This window comes from Pseudonaja textilis, chromosome 1, assembly GCF_049901715.1.
Source record: "Pseudonaja textilis isolate UNSWEBS1 chromosome 1, rPseTex1.2, whole genome shotgun sequence".
Taxonomy (NCBI): domain Eukaryota; kingdom Metazoa; phylum Chordata; class Lepidosauria; order Squamata; family Elapidae; genus Pseudonaja; species Pseudonaja textilis.
The window spans coordinates 159,461,484-159,483,352 of record NC_141990.1 but is presented as its reverse complement, the minus strand read 5'-3'; the positions used below and the strand labels follow the sequence as shown (position 1 = coordinate 159,483,352).

General features: G+C 40.4%; 1 protein-coding gene across 1 annotated transcript; it reads left to right on the top strand.

The window, feature by feature from the left end:
• The first annotated feature begins 9,430 nt into the window (after positions 1 to 9,430).
• IRS2 (insulin receptor substrate 2) lies at positions 9,431 to 21,265 on the top strand. Its single transcript, XM_026707602.2, has 2 exons — positions 9,431 to 13,913; positions 18,847 to 21,265. The coding sequence occupies exons 1-2, from the start codon at positions 10,544 to 10,546 to the stop codon at positions 18,849 to 18,851; spliced, it is 3,375 nt and encodes a 1,124-aa protein (XP_026563387.2). The 5' UTR covers positions 9,431 to 10,543; the 3' UTR covers positions 18,852 to 21,265.
• Positions 21,266 to 21,869: the final 604 nt, after the last annotated feature.

Sequence of the window (21,869 nt, the reverse complement as noted above, 5' to 3'; positions counted from 1 at the left end):
CTAGATAGAGTCTTTATCCCTGATTTACTGCACATGGTGATATATCTGATGCTAGCATGTTGGGTGTCTATGTTTTCAGTAGCATTCTTTCTCAGTAATAAAAAATTTAGCACCTCCCAGCAGTCCTCTGGACAAATAACTGTTTCTACAATCTACATGTGTTGTCTTTCCCTTGCTTTGCTCAGTGCTCTGCTAATCGCTCCAGACCAGGGCTCCAAACTGATCAGAAAACTCCCAGAGATCATCCAATTAACTTGAATAGTGAGAAATTGAAATGAGATATTCCATATCCGTTGCACAGGAATTGTTCTTTACACTCAAGTCTTGCAGTTGATAAGCCTCTAAATATGGGAAAGTGATACTACAGTAACAGTTGCGGACATCCCTTCTGAAAAATGTATAAACCTTTGCTTAGGAAAAGCTAGCTATCTTCTAAACTTAACAAAATTGACAATGCTTCTTTTATTTTTTCCTGACCAGTTATTTCTCCCCTCACAGTCCTGCCATTTCCCCTTGGAAAAGCTTGATTTAAATTGAGGGTAGCCTCTGAAGGAGATATGGTAATACATAAACTAAAGAGAGTATTTCATTATCAAACAGGGTGGATTTACAGTATTGCATACTAAAGGTTGATTAGATTGTATATCTGATGTCTCAACATAGCATATTAAGAGCTAATTACATTAATTTATATCCAAGCAGATCTTATTATGTCTACTGATTTGATGATATGCAGTCTGGATTCCCAGGAGGGAGAGGCTGCTTTCTAGAGGGCAAAGAGGTAGCAGAACTTGGAAAGTTTGGTTGGCAGGAAGAGGATTAAAACAACTACATCCTAGCTATTCCCAAAGTATTCATTATGCAAATAGTTGCTTTAGTCTGGCAAGATTCTGTCTATAGGTGAAGAACAATAAAGGAAACTAATAATTAGCAACTCCAATGCTGAGAATGTCATTGTCAGTTCTTGCACTCTGACAACTATAACTTCATTCACACAAAACACTAAGCCAATGGCTGAATTCCTTCATATGGTGAACCATATATTATTAATTCCCCCCTCCTCCCATTACTTATGACAGCTGAAAGATACAAAGCAAAGGGAGAAAATCTTGAAGGCTGACACAATTGCTGATACACACAATTAGGAAAGTGTTTTTTTCAAGAGGCATCTGGTTAGCCATTAAAGGAGGGAAATTTATTAGATTTGTATTCTGCTTTATTTGTACAACTTGGGACAACAAACAAAGAACTCCTCCTCTTGCTCTCAGAAGAATAATCCAGCAGGTGGGTTGAATTGAGAGTGAAAGAGTGGATAATCCAATCATTTTTCATGTCTAAGGAAGGACTAAACTCACAGTCTCCCATTTTTTTAGTCCAGAACCTTAATCATCACAACAAACTACTTAAGTCTTTGACCAGATCTAGCACAATCCTTTACTTGTGTTCTTAGAAATGAAGAAGTTATTGGAATCTCAGAAGTTACAAAGTCTATTTCCTGACTATTACTCCATCAGATGTGATAGATAGACAGAATGATAGAATATTTTGTTGGCCAAGTGTGATTGGACATACAATGAATTTGTCTTGGTGTAAATACTCTCAATATACATAAAGATACATTAGTTAAGAATCAAGAATAATGTACAACATTTAATGATAGTCATAGGGTACAATCAACAATCAAATCATATTAGGAAACAGTCAATATAAATCATAAGGATACAAGTGACAAAGCTACAGTCCTACAATCACAAGTGGAAGGGGATGGGTGATAAGGAGTGATGAAAAGATTAACAGTAATAGTAGTGCACACTTTGTAAATAGCTGAACAGTGTTGAGGGAATTATTTGTTTAGCAGAGTGATGGCTTTTGGGGAAAAAACTGTTCTTGTGTCTAGTTGTTCTGGTGTGCAGTGCTCTATAGCGTCATTTTGAGGGAAGGAGTTGAAACAGTTTATGTCTGGGATGTGAGGGCTCTGTAAATATTTTCACAGCCCTCTTTTTGACTCATGCAGTATACAGGTCCTCGATGGAAGGCAGGTTGGTGGTAATTGTTTTTTCTGCAGTCCTAATTATCCTCTGAAGTCTGTGTCTGTCCTGTTGGTTTGCAGAACCAAACCAGACAGTTATAGAGGTGCAGATGATAGACTCAATAATTCCTCTGTAGAACTGTATCAGCAGCTCCTTAGGCAGTTCTGAGTTGGCGCAGAAAGAACATTCTTTGTTGTGCTTTTTTGATGACGTTTTTGATGTTAGGTGTCCATTTTAGGTCAGCTGATATAGTAGAACCTAGAAATTTGAAGGTCCCTACTGTTGATACTGTGTTGTCCAGTATTGTAAGAGGTGGTAGTATGGGAGAGTTTCTTCTAAAGTCTACCACAATTTCTACAGTTTTGAGTGTGTTCAGTTCCAGATTGTTCTGGTTACACCATGAGGCAAGTTGTATAACCTCCTGTCTGTATGCAGATTCATCATTGTCTTGAATGAGATCAATCAGCAAACTTCAGTATTTTAACAGATGAATCGTGACACTTGTTTTATTCCAGATACTTTTCTTTTACATTCCAACATCAGGTTGTCAAAGTGTTGGAGTGTTGCTTCTTATTGCAGGACAATTTTGTTGCCCTACTTACTGTTACTTTTTAACTCACTGGGTGATTATTGCTATCACAGTAGTTTGTTCTTAACTTAATATACTTGCATTTTGCCATTCATTTGTAATAACATTTGTCTCCATTATTTGAGGTGTAGCATGTTCACAAGACATTATTTAACTAGTGTCATAAATTCTTCCAGCATCTGCATGTCTTAGTATAAATTATATCTAGAAATCTCAAGCTGATTATTCTTATAGCAGACTCACCTATCATGTTTCATTCATGCTCAGTCTTAAATGTTAAAATGTTACTTTTATTCCACTCATAATAGAGACATTGGTATATACTCTTGGAGACTCTCCAGACTATAATGTTTTCTCTGATACTTCTGCAATCAAATTAATTTGATTTCAAACCATCTCTTTATTGTATTTTTCAAATTCAGTTAATATTCTGACATGATTTTTATACTATTTCATATCTAAACTTGTAAGGTATAAAAAAGAACAGGAAAAATACAGTAAAATGAACTAAGTAACCTGCCACCAAATTTCAGAGTGTATCTGCAAGTAGATAGCATACATAAAATCATCCAGAGCACCTGGGAATTTTTGAAATGGGAGTTTTTTATAGCACTATGGATGTCCCAATAAGAGCATTTTTTGCTTTGTTGTTTTAAAAAGGGCTGTTTATGCACACTTCATCACGTGGGCAGTATCTCACATTAGCAATGTTCCTGAAAGGAAAGCATTAAAAGGCACAAGAGCGAAACCTCTGTGGTACCTTAGCTTAGAATAGTATGTTATGATACCATCCTGCCTAGGATAATGTAACCAAATCTCAACTTGAGCACTTTTCTCCTTTGTGCTATCTGTAAGTCTGATTCAACAGCTCTTTTGCGCTGTTGATATCAATATTTTGAGATATCTTTCTCTGCAGTATTTTCTTCTTCCCAAAAACATGGAGAAGATTTACCTAAATTGAAAGGGCCAAGCCTCATAAGGAGTAGGTCAACTTTTAAACAAAAATTTAAAGTCCTCATCAATCCTCAGTTAAACTTTTATTCCACAGCTTTTAGAGTTACATGATCTGCCATATTGACCTACAAAGTTTTAACCTTACCTCATCTTCCATGATTCCTGAATTTGGATCATACTGAAGGATGGGAGTGAAACTATTATTTCATTTTACTATTAAAATAAAAATTACAAATTTTTAATTCTAAAAAAAAATCATAGTATCTATCTTCATCTTATTCTGGTAACAATCCTGTGATTGTTGGGCTGACAGAGAGTGACTGCCTCAATGTTATCAATTAGTGACATTTTATGGCAGAGTCTGAATCTCCCTGAATCTCACCTTCCCCACCCTGTCCTAGCCCAACATTTTAGTCATTGCATCAACACTGGCTCTTTCAAATTAGAAATACTACACAGTTCTTCCCTGTTTCAGTAGAAGATCTTTTATTTTAAATTATGTGAAGAGGACAATCCACGAAGAATGACATTATAGGAGTCTTCTCATCTGATGCTCACAAATCTCATAGTGTAAACTTCTTTCCAAGCATATTTATTTATTTTATTTATTTATTTTGTTAAGCAATTATAAGATAACAGGTATAAGTATAAACATAGTTATGGATACATGAAATGGATACATATAAGAAAAATAAAAAAAGAAACAATAGGACAGGGACGGTAGGCATGTTGGTGCGCTTATACATGCCCCCTACAGATCTTTTAGGAAAGGGGTGAGGTCAATAGTAGACAGTCTAAGGTTAAAGTTTTGGGGGTTTGGGGAAGAAACCACAGAGCCAGGTAGAGTATTCCAGACATTGACCACTCTGTTGCTGAAGTCGTATTTTCTGCAATCAAGTTTGGTGCGATTAACCTTGAGTTTGTATCTATTGTCTGCTCTTGTACTGTTATGGTTGAAGCTGAAGTATTCAGTGACAGGTAGGACATTGCAATGTATGATTTTATATACTATACTTAGATCGGACCAAAGGCGGCATAGTTCTAGGTTTTCTAGGTCTAGAATTTCAAGTCTGGTAGCATAAGGTATTCTGCAATGAGTAGAGGAGTGGAGAACTCTTCTTGTGAAATATTTCTGGACTTTCTCAACTCTGTTAATATCAGATATATAATGCGGGTTCCAGACTGATGAGCTGTAGTCAAGTATTGGTCTAGCAAATGTTTTGTATGCTCTCATTAGTAGTGTGATATTACCAGAGAAAAACCTACGTAGAATTAGGTTAACAACTCTTAATGCCTTCTTGGCTATGTAGTTACAGTGGGCTCTAGCACTTAGATCATTAGAGATGAGACCTCCAAGGTTCTTGACAGAGTTTGGATCATCAACAAGGTCTTGACTATTCAGCTTGTATTTTATTTTCTGATTTTTTTTTTTTTGCCAATATGTAAGACAGAGCATTTATTTGTTGAGATTTGAAGTTGCCATTTGTTTGACCATTCTGATACATAGTCGGGGTCTTTTTGAAGGGTAGCAGTATTGCCTGTGTTGTTTATTAGCTTTACATCATCAGCAAACAGAATGCAGTTGCTCTTAATATGATCACAGAGGTCATTTATATAGAGTATGAAGAGAGTTGGTCTTAGAATACTGCCCTGGGGGACATCAGTGTTGACAGGTACAGAATTTGATAGGACGCTGCCAATTTTGACCATTTGTTGTCTGTTTGACAGGAATGCTTCTATCCAGTTATGCAGGTGTCCAGAGATACCATAAGATTTTAATTTTAGGAATAGTTTGTCATGTACCACTGAATCAAAGGCTTTACAGAAGTCTATGTAGATTGCGTCTATTGCTTTGCCCTGATCGAGTTGTGTAGTCCATATGTTTCTGCAGTATAAGAGTTGCAGATTACAGGATAGTTTTTTTTCTGAAACGAAATTGTTTATTAGAGAGTGGGCTGTTTGTTTCTAAGTAGAGGATAATGGATTGGTTAATAATTGATTCCATGACTTTACAGGTGACGCAGCATAAAGAGATTGGTCTGTAATTTTCAACTAGGCTGGGGTCTCCCTTTTTGAAGATGGGGATGACCATGGCTTGAGACCATAGGTTTGGCAAGGAGCTGGTCCTGAAAGATTTTTCAAAGGTTACGCTCAGAGGTTCTGCTATGGCAGTGGATAACTTTTTAAAGAAGTAGGCACATATTCCGTCTGGTCCAATAGACAGAGATGGTTTTAGATTGCGTAGTGCTTTTTCAACATTGTCTTCTGTAAAATCGGTATGTATTAGATCATTGTAGTCATCTGTGGTTCAACTAGGAAATACTGGGCATGATCCATTGCTGTTTACAAATACTGAGCCAAAGAATGTGTTAAAGAGGTTGGCTTTAATGGTGTCATCGTTGCAGTCTTTACCATTTGGTCCTTTCAGGCGTGGGATGGACTTTGAATCTTTTAGTTTGTTGTTTACAAAATTGTAGAAAGCGTGGGTGGAATTGGTGCGTAGAAGGTTTTCCTCTTGTTTAGTATGATAATTGGAACATTCAGTCTTTATCTGGTGGCATAAATTTTTGTATCGACTTTTGAAGTTGGCAACGTGACCAGATTTGTTTTTCTGCCAAAAGGATTTCTTTTTGGATTGGAGCTCCCTTATTGTTATGGGTAATTTGTTTGTTTGGGTTTTTTTGGTTATGGGAGTTGTTATTGGTACATATAGTTTGATGACTCTTTTGACTTCAAGTAAAAATATGTTGTAATGGTCTTCAATAGTATTGCATCCAGAGAATAGAAATTGCCAATCAAGGGATGAGAGATCGTTGTTTATAAGATCATAGTTGCCTTTTTTGAAGTTATAATTGAGGATTCCGTCGTGATTATTTTTGTGTGGACATATGTTGAGACAAAGTCAGTCATGTTGTGGTCACTGTTGGAAAAGGGTTCTTTAATTTGTATTCAAACTATTGCAGAAGATGAGGTCGAGGCAGTTATTAAGTCTAGTATTGTTGGTTACTAGTTGTTCTAGTCCCAGATTTGTTACAGCATTGTAGAAGGTTGCATGTGTGGGATCAGTTGTACATTCGTTAAGGGTCCAGTTAATATGAGGTAGGTTGAAGTCACCAAGAAAGATAAAAAGCGTGTGGGGCAGGATGTTGCCCATGTTAGTAGTGTATTTAGCTTGTTTGCATGTTTGATGTCATAATCGGGGGCTCTGTAACATAGTAAGAGCCAAAATGTGATATTTAAGGACAGTTCACAGACAATAGTCTCAGGAAGAGCAAGCTCCTGGGTAACTTGGATGCTTTTTAGATGTAAGGACTTTTTATAGAAGATAACACCACCACCTCCTCTACGGGTTTCACAATCTGATCAGTAAACATGATAGTGTCTTACTGTGGTAATGGAGTTAGGGAGAGATGCATTGAGCCATGTTTCACAAATAAATATGTCAAATTTAGCCATATTTAATAAGAGGAGAAATTCAGGTATTTTATTCACAAGGCTTCTTGCATTGAGTAGCTTGCATTTAAGGCCAGCTATAGTTGGAATTGAGGTAGTTGGGGCGTGTATGCCTAGTCTTGGGTGATAGTGGATTGGTTGAAGTGGGGTTGGATGCTAAGTTGTGGGTTGTGTGACTTAGTTTTGATACAGTCAGCACGGTAGTCAATGTACAGGTCCTTTTCTCCATTGTCTAGATGGTTTTTGAGTTCTGTGCAGAGTTCACGGGAGCAGATTCTTTGCAATATGGATAAGTCTGATCTTGAGCGAAGTTTTTTATGGGGGGGGATTGGATTTTGCAATGGCATTTATTGTATGAATGAATATACGTTTGCTGGACTCATTTTTGCAAACAACTCTACAAAATCTTGGGGCCACAGTGCTGTCATTGTATTTGTATTCAGGGCCATCTCTGGTTATTTCAATATCTTCAGGGGACATGTTTGTTATATTTGAGTTGCTTATGATATCATGAACTTTGGTAATGTCGTCTGATTCGTTGGTGTCTTCGAGACCAAATAAGATGGCATTTGGACGTTTCTGATCACGTTCCATGATGTCTCTGATGAGTAAGGGGATATTATTTGTGGAATTATTTGATGGGATAGTAATTGTTTGTGGCTGTGGTTTGGTGGTTATTTTTGGTTATAGTTGTAATTGTAGTTGAGGTAGTGGTTGTGGTAGTTGTGGGATTTGATTTTGAGCTGATAGGTAAGCACTTATTGGTGCTGTATTTTTTTTTTTCAAGAGAGATTAGGCTTGCTTGTATAGTTGTTTCAAAACTTGTTGCTAAGCATTCTTCTATTGAGTGAATGAGTGATTCTATGCTTTCAGCTCTGGCAGGCAGGGTATTCAGTTTGTTTAGCTTAGGAAAACATGATGGACATAGACGAAATAATATATCTGAATTTTTAATGAAAATGTATGTATGTAAATATGTAAAAAAGGATTTTGCTGTTGCAGTCCTGAATAGCCTTGTATTAATAGCAATGGATTATATCAAACATTAGGACAAGAGAACCTTACCTACTTTTTACAACATATTTCTTTCTTTCTTTTTATGACCCTTTAGACCTTTAATCCAGAGTAGAGTCAGGGCAACTGAATGCAGCTAAGCTTTTTCTAGCTGGATGCCCCTTCTGACGCCTATGTGGAGTTCTCAGCAGATATTTTTTCTTTATGCCCTAAGAGAAAAACATCTGCTGTTACCTGGGATTAAACTCTAAACCTTCCAAATGGGAGATGAGCATCTTCATTTCTAGGCCACCACACTGCTCACACCATACATTATAATATAGACCTCAAATCATGATTTTCCTGAGGGGGCAACTCAGGAAATCACTTAATCCTGAGGGAAGGTGCTTTTTTTCCACTGTTTAAATTATTCTTTTCTTTTTCAGTTTGATAACCAGAACTGTAGATAATATGCCAAGTGTGTTTCTAGATTTTTATAAGGCAGTCCTGTTTTATTTTCAGTTCCCTTTCTAATGGTCCAAGCATAGAATCTACCTTACTTTACAGCAGGGGTCTCCAACCTTGGCAACTTTAAGCCTGGAGGACTTCAACTCCCAGAATTCCCCAGCCAGCAAAGAGAGTTGAAGTCCTCCAGGCTTAAAGTTGCCAAGGTTGGAGACCCCTGCTTTACAGCAACCATGTACTAGGTTCAACTTTTCATTGGTTTGTGATGATCCCAAGATTCCTTTCCCAATCCTTTTTTTCATCTCACATTTGGAAATGAATTATTTAAGAACTCTGAGGTAAATATCTGATCCTGAAATTCCGATCTCAGGATTTTCTTATTTTTAATTTGGCAGTAGGCATATAACTTCATATTATATGACTAATGTTTTTCAGTTACTTTGTTTCTCTTCCTGAAAAAAAACTATTTCAGGCATAAGCCGAGATTATATATCTTTCCCAACAAAGTTGAAAGCAAATGCTTTATTAACTATGTATGCACTACCTAGCATATTTTCAATGTTTTGTCATTTAGCAGCCCAATAGTCTCCTTGGCAATTTTCTGTTGTGATATTTTAATAGAGCCAGTTTGGTGTAGTGGTTAAGGCACCAGGCTAGAAACCAGGAATCCTGCCTTAAACATAAAGCCAAGCTTGTTTACTATAAGCCTTATATATTACTCTCTCTCTCTAAGCCTTAGGAAGGAGACAATGGCAAAACACTTTCAAAAACCTTAACAAAAAAACTAAGGGACTCAACCCTGACCAGCAGGCTATATGTGTGTGTGTGTGTGTGTGTGTCTATTGAAGGTATATACACATCACATACATACATGTCTTTGTGTGTTCTTTTTCTTGTTGTTAATGATTTTTCCCCCAGGATGAAATAATTCTTGCTTGGTAGTAATAATAAATTTAATAGCCATGAACCAACAATGCAATTCAACCACCATTTTTTTAAAAAAAAGGTGGGGGGAGGATTCTGAAATTTTGCAACCAGTTGTTGATGCCATGTGTTCAGAATGACACTGATTCCTGACTAAGTTCAGAAGACAGCACCCAGATGGTTCCAAGTCCCAGGGGGAACAGTTGAAGTTAAGTGACAAGTTTCAGTGCAAGAGTAGATTTGTTATAAGATGCCTATTTCCTTTTTTCAGCTTCAGTTTTCTCCTACCTTAGTCCTTTTCAACCTATTGCATCCACCTTCTCATCACCAGAGCAGAAAACATCCAATTGCTCTTCTCTTTCCCTCCTATTTAGGGCTTGCTTGGCCCGTAGTACTCCAACCCTTACGAGAGCTTTCACGCGATGCTGTGAACTCACGATGGATGCCAGTAGGTATGCGCATGCACGTGCAGCTCTGTCTAAAACTGCAAAATAAATAATCTCGCGCTTAGGACTCCGGTGCGCCCTTGGAGCTTTGGACCATCAAGGCAGTTGCCCGAGGACAGAAAACGCAGCTCGCTGCGCAGGAGCTCCTCCGCACGGAAATACTGTTGCAGAGACAGGTGTGGGGGAAAAAAAAAAAAACCGAGGAGGGACTGATAGGCGTGGCAGGAAAAAGACGCCAGCCTCCAATCCAATAATACCCCAGAGGCCTCGAGGGGGGTGGGGAGGTTCTGTCTTCCACGCTATTGGTAGAGCAGGCTGCCTTTTACGCGGCGTGGCGCCCAATGTGGAGCGCGGTGAGATGAAAGGCCAGAGGCGGCATCTCCCTGCAACCTCCCCCGCCCCCCTCCCTCCGTGTGCGGGAGCGTCTGGGTAACTGCTGGGGTAACCGGCAGTTCACGTGTTGTTTTGCTCTTCGCGGGGACGCGCAAAGTGCGAGAAGTAACTCGCTGCGTCCGTGGTGCTGAAACTGAGGGAGCCTGCGCAGTAGCCTCTCGGGCGGACAGAGGCGAAGGAGAGCGAGCTGACGGGTGAGAGAGCAGAGCCAGAAGAAGAGAGAGCGGGGACAGGTGCCGGGCGCCGCGGAAACTCGGGGCTCGCCCTCCGTGGAACCCCCGTCCCGTCCTGGGGGGATGGCGACCTCCTCCGCACCGGAATCGCCCAGCAGCTCCTCGGCTGGCCCCAATCTCAACAACAACAACAACAACAACAACCAGCAGCAGCAGCAGCAGCAGCAACAGCAGCAGCAACAACAACAGGAGCAGCAGCAGCCACCGCCGGGCGTGCGCAAGTGCGGCTACCTTCGCAAGCAGAAGCATGGCCACAAGCGCTTCTTCGTGCTTCGCGCCCCCGGTGGCGGGGCGGCAGCGGGGGAGGAGGCGTCGCCGCCGCCGCAGCCCGCCCGCCTGGAGTACTACGAGAGCGAGAAGAAGTGGCGGAGTAAGTCCACGGCTCCCAAGCGGACCATCGTCCTCGACGCCTGCCTCAATATCCACAAGCGAGCCGACGCCAAGCACAAGCACCTCATCGCCCTCTACACGCGCGACGAGTACTTCGCCTTGGCGGCTGAAAGCGAGCCAGAGCAGGAGGCCTGGTACCAAGCGATCACGGAGCTGCTCCACGAGAGCCAGGCCGCGGCACTGGGCTCTCCTCGGCACCAGTCCCACTTGGCCTCCTGCGAGGACTTCAGCTACGGGCCCCCGGGCTGCAGGCCCCCTCCTGCGCCCGCCGCCTACCGCGAGGTGTGGCAGGTGACGCTGAAGCCGAAGGGACTCGGGCAGAGCCGCAACCTGACGGGCGTGCACCGCCTGTGCCTGGCGGCGCGCACGGTCGGGCTGGTGCGGCTCAACTGCGATCGGCCTTGCGTGACGCTGCAGCTTATGAACATTCGCCGCTGCGGGCACTCGGACAGCTTTTTCTTCATGGAGCTCGGCCGCTCGGCCTCGACAGGGCCCGGGGAGCTCTGGATGCAAGCCGACGACTCGGTGGTGGCGCAGAACATCCACGAGACCATCCTGGAGGCCATGAAGGCGCTGCGGGAACTCGTAGAGTTCCGTCCGCGGAGCAAGAGCCAGTCCTCGTCCTCCTCGTCCGGAGGCGCCGCCACCACAGTCGCCGTGAATGCGGGCGTCGGCGGCGGGGGACTATCGTCTATGTGCAGCCGGCCCATCTCAGTCCCCGGCCGCCGCCATCACGCCCATCACCCGCTGGCGCCTCTGCCCCCCAGCCAGACTGGCCTCCTCCGCCGATCGCGCACTGACATCTTGACCGTAGCAGGGAGTAGCAGCAGCAGCAGCAGCAGCAGTAGCAGCAGCCACGGCAGCCGGGTGCGGACGGCCAGCGAGAGTGATGGCCTTAGGGCTGACTCGCTGTCTGGCAGCCCCCTGAGCCCCGAAACGGGGCAAACCCCACATAGCCTTGGAATCAGAGGGGCCCTTAGCCCACTAGGAGGGCAAGTGGCCACCCACTCTGGGGGCTCCCTAGCTTTAGGGCATTCTTCCTCCCTGGGACCAAAGTTGACCACCGAGCCAAGCTTGGCCTCTCAACGCTTATCTAGTTGCAGCGTCTCTGCCTCTGGTTCCCCCAGTGACCTAGCTGGCTTCATGACTTTTGAGGAATTAGGCTCCAGTCCAGCTGGAGAGCTACCGCCTTTCTCATCTTCCTCCGCAACAAGCCACCATAGCAATACACCCGAGACTCCTCCTGGCTGGCAGTTGGATGGTTACATTGCTAGGGAGCGGGAATCCCTTCGCCACCAGCCATATCTTTGTGGAGAGGACAAGGTTCCCCGGAAGCGCACTTACTCTTTGACAACACCAGCACACCAAGGCTCCTTGCCGCCGCCTCCGATTTCCTCTGCCTCCCTCGACGAGTACACTCTCATGCAGGCCACCTTTTCAAGAGCGGGATATTCACCAAAGACAACTTATACTCCTTATCCTGAGGATTATTGTGATGTGGACATTGGGTGTGGTGGCATCAGCAGTGATAGGCCACACTTAGGTTGCGGTGTGCCTAAGGAGGATGGCTATATGCCCATGAGTCCCAGCATATCATCTGTCGTGTCATTGCAGACTGATTCTGATGGCTATATGTCTATGCACCCCACCAGTGAGTCAGCCCCACAGCAGATTGCACAGTCTTATTCTTACAAAATCAACAGGGAGACTTCTCCAGACGATTGTGGTTACATGCATATGTGGGGTAGCAGAACTAGGCTGCCTGGAGAGAGTCCAGAAGAAAGATTGGCCAGCGATGACTACATCAGTATGTCCCCTTTGCTTTTGCCCCCTTTGCATGGACCTTCTTCTTCAGACTCACCTATGCTCTCTACTGACCATTTCAGTGCCCTGAGGCTTGGAAACCAGGCTGGTTACTTGGGTAGCCTGTTGCATGCATGCCAACAGCAGTCAGATTCCCACGGTGAGAGAAAGGACAGTGACCAGTACGTGCTTATGAGCTCTCCGACAGGTGGACAGAATTGCACTCCCAAAGGGAAATTCTTTCTTGCTCCGTGCAACAATGTGGCAGTGCATTTATCCATGCAACGCAATCAAACGGAGACCTCTTTCAGCCAAAAGACAGGCAATACCCAGCCCAGTCACCCTTCTCTGGGGCTTTTGCTACCCATCATGAATGAACAGTCTCTTCTAAAGGAACCTCAGAGTTCTAGTGGAGATTATGTTGATATTGGCTACTCCCTGGCGCCAACCTGTGAGGGTTTATCTTCTCTGCTTAAACGTGGCTTAGGTGGGCACAACGGCTCAAGGATTTCCAGTTATATGAACCTCAGTTTTGACGGTCCACAGACAAACGCCATCTCTCTGGGGCCCTTGGAAGAAATACTTATGCCAGGATCTTGCCCTAACCCCGGGAAGCTAAACAAGCATTATTTAAAGGTTGGGATGCAGATGGCTTGCCTTTCCAGCCCAACTTCTGAAGCTGGTGACTATGCAGAGATGATTTTCAACACTGCCACCGCACCACCACAGCCCATCTCACACAAGCCAGAAAGTGTTTGTGTCACTGGCCCTGGCCCTGGCCTGAAGCAGCTTACCCTTCCTGAGGTGGAGGCTTTTGTCTTTGCTAGTCGTCCTTTTGATCCCAATCGTGGAGCCAAAGTCATTCGTGCTGATCCTCAGGGCCGTCGAAGGCACAGCTCAGAAACTTTCTTATCTACTACCACAGTGACTCCTGTTTCTCCTTCCTTTGCACACCATCCTAAGCGGCAGAATTCGGCCTCTGTGGAAAATGTGTCCCTCAGGAAAAATGAAGGCTTGGGGGGAGAGGAACAGAACAGCAGCCCCATGTGCCGGGAAACCTCAGCTGGCTTCCAGAATGGCCTCAACTACATTGCTGTTGATGCATTAGATGGCAGTGATCTTGCAGTTGGAGATCAGGTCGAGCACAAAGACAGGTATCCTTTCAATGGAAATATCAGCAGTACTTATGCCAGTATAAATGTTCTGGCCCACACTCTGAAAAAAACATCTTTAGCGAAAGGTGAGTTTGCAAACTTACTCCTGCTTCCCTTTCAATTAACTGAGCTTTTGAAAGAGCCATTAGAGCCAAAGAAAGTATAAAATCAAAAGGCTTTGCCTATTTTAAATTATTTTGCTAAACTTTCCTGGGAGAAATTGTATGCTTAAGGTTATATGAAAGTATTCCAAATTTAAATATGTGAGACTCAGTTAGTGCATTGTTATTTCTTACTCCAGTAACATGTTGATGCTCCAGTTGATTAATTCCTACTGAAAAGGGATGTCCTTCAGAGTAAGTAGGTGTTTTCCTTAACAGTGCAGCTGGATTCCTACTGATTTCATAAACATGACCATGAAGTTTTCTTGGCAGCAGAACAGACTTCATTTGCCACTTCCTTCTTCCCGGATGTTTTTTCAACTTTTCAATCTAATCCGCTGCATCTGCGATATCCTCAGGAGAACTCTTATCCAAATACTAATATAGGGCTACCATATCAAACCTAGCACCAGGACAAGTGTTTGAGGAAGTTCAGAAATAGGGGAGCTGAATACTTTGCTGTTGAATTAGAAGTCCAGATTTTTGCAGTTTAGGTACCATAGTCTTAATGGACCAGATCTTATTCTGCTTTGGTTTTTGAGATGAGACAAGTTGGCTAGGTTCAGAGTAAACATAAATAAAAGCGTGCTATTGACATTTTTATCCATGTATCTTTTAATTTTGCTATAGAGATCTTGAACCAGTTATGCTTTTATTCTCTCTTGTATATTTACTCCCACTGGGGAATTCTTATTTTTCTACTCTGTTATGGAATGGTAGCACTATTTTTATTTATTTTACTGAAAAAAAAAACACAAGAGAAAAAAGAACATGTCAGCTTGCCCTACTATGAATGGACAATATGTACGCCATATATAATACAAGAGATGTAAAACAAACCCCCAAAATGTATATCAAAACAACTTAATAAGGATTGCTTAAAAGTCCTCTTCCTTGGCCCTTTAAAAAAAGAAAAACAAACCCAATAGATTCAGATGTTGACAAAAATGGGCCTCAAGTATCCACTGCTGTAAATTGAATGTACATTTATTAGCCAAGACTTATATGATTATTATTTTTGTTCCCTCCCAAAGGTAAAGTTCATGTAATTCCTGATACTTTGCTAAATTCAGTGCGGTTAATTATTATGGAATAGTTACATAATTTTTATGAGCAGTTGGCGTTGCAACATTTCTAACAAAGCCACACAATAACAGGTCTATAAATTTGAATTATTTGTTATGGAAACCTGGAGTAGTGAAAACAAAATGCACTTTCAGTGTTATCTATTGGTGTTAACTTTAAAATTATACCCATCCCAAATAATAATACGGAAAATGCGATCACTTAACAGAATAACTGTAGTAATCAATAGAAGGAATTGTAAGTTTGATGTACCTCACAGAAATTAGCAATTATGTTTTGTCTAGTACAAAATTGGTAAAAGCTAAAAAGGTGAAATAACCCTGATCTTGAAAGTGCATAAAGTAATATCAAGTTCGGGTGTGTTTGTCTTTTCCTCAGCTGGGCGTTACTTTGCTCCTCCAAATGCCCTCTTGATTCACAGCTCCTATTCAAGTTGATTCTTTGAACTTGCTGAATCAAATAAGGTCAAGTGTATTTTACAAGATAAGCAAGACACTAAGGCAATGCATTCACCTAGTATCAGAGGTGGTACTCAGCAGGTTCTGACCAGTTCTGGAGAACCGGTAGCAGAAATTTTGAGTAGTTCACAGAACCGGCAAATACCACCTCTGACTGGAGATTTTACAGTATCCTTCCCCTGCCACGCCCACCAAGCCACGCCCACAGAACCGGTAGTAAAAAAAATTGAATCCCACCACTGCCTAGTATTTGTCAGTCCTAATTTATACAATGTTGTGCTGTTTTTAGTCACTTCCAAATGACTAAGGACTGTGCACTTGTCATTTAAAAGAATCAAAGAACTATGGGGGAACGATCTTTATCTACTGTCATTTTTAAGATCTGCACTTTCTGCTTCATTTCAGCTCAAAAAATAAATCTAGAATATCTAAAAAATAAATTTAATAATATATAGAATATTTTAATATCTAAAAATCTTTGTCATCTAAGAGCATACAAAATAGGTGTACACAGGTATTCCTCAACTTACAACCATTTGTTTAATACTTCAAAAAAAAAACCAATTAAAAATATTTCTTGTTTCATAGCTGCAAGAAAATGTGTACCTTTTTAAAGAACCTAAAATCTATGAATATAAGTAAAATGTTACATTGAAAATGGAAGGACTATATAATGGGCAATTTATACCTACTTTGTCTATGGATTGTGACCATGTATATCTACATAGGTAACTGGATTACTAATACTGAAAAGTGCCAGAAATTAAAGCAATTCATACAATGGTAAAATAGATTCCTAAATTACCATAACTTGAAAGTACTCATAAATGACTTTATGTCAGGTTGGATACATCAAAGAGAATACTACACAACCCTGTCCTCTCCTCTCCAAACCAGAGACAAAACCGTAGCTGAATCAGAATTTGAGGTTTTTTTCATCTTCTCTTGACCAAAGCCATGGCAGTAACTGAGCTAGTAATATGGAGGAAATGGGGGGCGGGGTTGGGGAATCTCCCTCTCCCGCTGGCCCTTTGGCAGGTGGGCACACTTCCACCCCCTTTCTACTGCATGCATGTCAGCAGATTCAATAATTGTTCAACCAGCAGAAACGTCCCCTAGCTTTGCAAATAATCATCTGAGCCACCAACATGCAAAGTGGCCAGCATAGTTATCAGTATAATTAGGGGTCAGCAAGATCAGCATTGCCCTGCAACACAGGGGATTTCCCCCTTCAGTCAGTACCAGCCTGGCCAGATGTGCATAATGATGGCTCTGACGATAACAGAAAGAAGTTTCAACCTCTCATAGCAGTAATCAACTCAACAAACTACCCATTGGTGCCAGGGGACTCAGCTGCTATCAGCTGCCTATAAATTACTGAAGACCTCTCTCGTACTGCTTGTTGGTAGCCACACCACTGGGTTGCATCAATGGCAGATGTTGCTTTAATAGCTATATGACCACATACCATCAGCCACCACATATGGGGTATCTACTGGATTCTCCTCACAGTGTGTAGGCAGGTGTCAGCTTTTCCAGATAGATCAGACTAGGAAGCAATCTCCACTGGAAGACCAGAACTATATTTGATGAGAAAGGCTGCAGTGACAGTATCTTACAAGTCTGCCCATGTCTTCCCTTTTCTCCCCCTTTCAGCCAGAGGAGTGAGAGGAGGGCTAGTCTGAGTTTCTTTATAATACTCTTCTGCCTCTTTGGACCTAATGCACATTTCCTCGGCACCTGGTGTTTCTCTAACAGCACCTCAATTCTTTCTCCAAAGTCATTTCCTTGACTTCCTACAACAGGTCATATGATGGTGGAGGACTCTTTGCTCAGCCTCTGTCTACTCATATGGTATGAGAAATTCATGTGGGGAATCTTGGGGGAGAGAATAAACACTGCTGTTCCCCAGAACCCCACACACAAAACAGGAGATCTAGAAAGGAAGGAAGGGAGCCTCTCCTGTTTTCCTGGAATTCCTCCTCCAGATCAACCTCTTTCCCAAATCCCAGCCTTAGCCCAAATTAGGGGGAGGAAACAGTGGATCTTTCCCCATTAGCAAAACAGTCCACCAATCACTGCACCTTTCTCAATTTTTGTTAACACCGTGCATCACAATCTGGTTATTTTACAGACTAAATTTGTGCTGGCGTACTTTATACCATCTTAAGGAATGGAGGTTAGTAAATTAAACCTGCTAGCAGGATGTCTCTAGTCAACCACTGGAGACTTCACAGCATGAAGTTTTAATACAGGAAAACATAAGATATTGTGAAAATGACCTCATTCAGTCCAGCTTTTTCTCATGGTGGTACTCCCCACTTGTTTGCTGCTTGCTCTTCCTCAGTGCTCTTGATATCAATGGGATGAGTGGTGCTCTCAGTCAGTCTGTTCATTAGAGTTGAATGATGCTTTGGTGACTGCTCAGAAATTATACAGCGATTTTAAAGAGTTGCTGAAAAATGCAACTTTCTTCCTACACATTGCAAGTATATTTTCTAAATTATTCCTGAGCACCATTATGCATAATATTGGTGACTCAGTACTCATAATTATGTTTAAAACCGTGGAAATGGATGACATCTAGTCCCTGAATATCATAATAGTTCAGTTTCTGAAATATATGAGCTTGAGTCCCCAGTTTTGCATGGGTTGTTGTTTTATTACCTCTCTTGGACATTTAACATATTTCTTTTCTTTGTCAAATTGGCCTTTGAACCTATAATAAAAAACTGTACTAAGTAAAACAAGAAGAAAACTGTGAAGGGCATCATAAATCTACACTTTCTCTTTCCCAAATAGCATGTAGCAAAGAAATCAAGTAACACAGAGAAGAGTCTTTTGTGTTCCCTGAAATAATTGCTCACTTATGTTTATTCTAGCTTTAGTAGAGGAAGTGGATAAATTCTCTTCTAATCTCCTCTTCCTGGTTCTAGAATTGTGGCAGTGATACTGAAGGGAAATTTAGCCGTTTAATGTTAAGTTAATGTTAGATGTGCAGCTAATATTTCTGGGGCAGCTCTGAATTCCTAAGAAGGTTCCTTAGAACTTAGAAATTAGCTATGAGGAGGGTAAACATGCCTACATTAATCAGTAATTGAAAAAAAAACCAGTAAATTAATATATGAGATGTAAGGACAAAAATTTATGTCAAAGAAGTCCATCACATTCAATGTTTTTAAATATTGTAATAAATAAAACTTGTTTTAAAAAAAAGAAAAGAAAAAAAACCAGTAAATTAGTATGTAAGGATAGCCTGTGCATTTGGTTACTTTTGATTAGAAATTACTGATTTGTTTTTTTCCCCTTTCCAGAATGAAGACACCAGTTTCACCCTTATACTTGGTAGAACTGTCATCATTTTAGATTTAAGCTGCTATAAGGTCCATTTTTCTCCCTACGTCATGTAGCTTTCAGAACATTTCTTAATTATTATTGGAGAAGAAGCAACCTCTCTCATTTATCAGGATCTTTTGCAACACTATGCCGCTGTTTGCATAAATTGTACTCAGCGTGATATCTTTTAGGACTTTGGACCTCGGCTGATGGATTGTGATCATTGCCTTTTCAGTACCAATGAACTGTACTTAACTCTTCAGCATGTTAAGAGGTTCTGCTTGCACATGCTATAGCAGTAAAATTTGGTGTTTACTAGCATATTTTCAAACCTCTACAGCACTACCTCAGTTAAAAGTCAAACTGGATTTGTATTGTGGTTTGGGATGGCTGACATTTCCTTTCTCTCAGTGGCATAGTACAGTTGTCAGCCTTACCGAATTTATCAAGAGCCCTGCTACTGTCTGGCTGCTTCGTTTACTTACATGCAACCCAAAATAGGACCTGAAAAACTTAAAGCCAAGATGAAACGAGAGATTAGATTTCTATCACTATATTTCTGCTAAATATAAGATATGCTATGGAAGCAGCAAAACTTGGTACCATTAAACTGTATTGGGATGTCACTCTATACCTCTGACACATTTGTTTGAGAATTTATTTTAAATTTCTGCAGACTTCAGAGATCTTTTATCCTGTTTGTATGCTTATATTTATCAGTTATTCTTGGTATTAGCTCATTTTCTTGCAACAAAAATTTAGAAATGAAGGGTAATACATGTCAAAAAGATGGCAAACTTTTGTACAAAATTCTACATATTATTCAGTAAAGCTGAATATTTTTCTTCAACAAGAAATAATGATTTCCATTTTAAAAAAAAGCATAATATTTGGGGAGAGGGCAAAATTTTCAGTCAGTCTCCTTAAGATAGTTCATAAGAACCTACATATTCAGTATTTTGAAAATAACAGTGTCATGGCTGCTATTTTTACATATCTTATATTCAGAGCTTTGATGGTCCTCCGTGAATTGCTTCTGATCCATTTTTGATTGAAGAGACTTTTTAAAAATGTATTGTTATCATTACTAAGAGCAACCATAGGTTTTTCCTTGAACATTGTCTGTGTTTAGGCAATGAACACAATGTCACCAGAAGCAGTACTTTCTATCTTTATTGAGCTCAAGACAGTTCAAAATTTTCCTGCTTTCATGCTGAGCATTTTGGCAGAGGGCTCTGTAGAACCATGCATCTGAATGTAATCTCTACTCACTCAAAGTTTTTGTTCTTGAGGGAATGGGAGGAGAGTATATGTTGAAGAATTGAATTATCAATTTTTTAAAAGTAACCCACATTTCTTCAAATTTTTTGTCTGCAATTTCTAATATTCCTGATTAATGCCCATGCTGGCTTAGGTTGTGGAAATTGTGATCCAGAAATCTTGAAAGCATTAAGTTGTGAGGGAATGTCATAAATTAAATTAATGAAGATAGCTGGATATTGTGTCCTCAAGTAATGGAGCACTGCATCTGAAAGACTTCGGGGGGGAAAGTCAGTTCCTGATACCATAATAGTCAATTTAGTTAGTTTCTAAAATAAACGAGCTTGAATATATACTGACATTGTCAATACTTTACATTTCACAAAGGCATATGCAAATAGTTACATTCTTAATCTAGTTTACAATATGAAACCAAAATGTATAAATGTTAAATTTGCTAACACTTTGCTATGTATATTGGGTCTTTGTACATTCTGCCTGATTTTACCTTAAATTTTAAATATTTTTTGCTATGTAACATTAACAGTTATAAGCAGTGTTTTCTTTTTAGAAATATAATTGTTTCCGGACATTGATATAGTAAATATATTTCTTGGCATTGTGCTAAGGCAAAACACTTAATTTATCTTGCTGTGTCTTCCAATGCACACTATGTATATAGAAATAATCAGTGATGCTGCTGGGGAGGAGAAAACATGAAAACTAAAATTTAGTCTTTAGTCTTTACTGATCTTGGCTGCTATCCTTAATAGCCATATGCAATAAAATATTATTTATTGAAGCATTAAAGTCCTTGAAGACCTGTTCTTTTTTTTAAATCAAAATTGTTCTGTATAATATAGCTTTCTGCTATGTTTTGAGCCTCTTGCTTAATCTGCTTCTCTAGTCAAAAGCTCCATTAGTAAAAACGATCAATTCTGTCTTTTGTTTGAAAATGTGCACTCTAATCTTGGGAAAATACTTTCAGATTTGGAAACCATCTTTTATTAGAACAGTACTTTTAAACAGGTATTTTGTCCCTGTAGACATGACATTAATTCAGGAAAATTATTGATTATTGTCAACAGCCTTTTTGCCAAATAAACATCTCTGCCAGTGATACCACTTGGGGTAAGTAATATCTCTGGAAATTGTGTTTTTTTCATCTTAATGACTTTTTATTATTTATAGACATGCATTTTACTTGTATTTTGAGAAGTTGTATTTAGTACCTATCAGTTTACTTGTTTATTTGATTGCTTTTTTATTATTAGGCTTCTGATCCACACATTTTGCCAAGGCAACCCTAGGCAGCTTACTGTCAAATAATTATAATACCATTCAAACATTAAAATGCTAAAACAATAAATAATTACCATGCAGTTAAAAATTCAAATAAAATCCAATTAACCATAATGGAAAGGAGGGAAACAAAGTGCCCATGGGGAGGAATTGTGGGATTTGACTAATCCATTAACCATCTCTGATACAATTCCACTATCAATTCCATCCAGATATCGGGGTTTGACACTAGAAATCCTTGATCTAATAAAATATTCATTTGTAAAATCTTGTTTTATTAAACTTTAAGTCTAAACTATTTACTTTTTAGAGTATGCAAAGGGGCCCGTCATTTCTGCCATCATTCTACCAACCATAGAAAGTTTTGATCACTTTAGGAAAAAAAATGCTGCAAAACAATTATCTCTAAGAACGAGACCTGCATAATAATGTTTTTTCA

What these genes read in the sequence shown, in the direction of transcription:
- IRS2 (XM_026707602.2), top strand. Translation starts at nt 10,544, where the DNA reads ATGGCGACCTCCTCCGCACCGGAATCGCCCAGCAGCTCCTCGGCTGGC.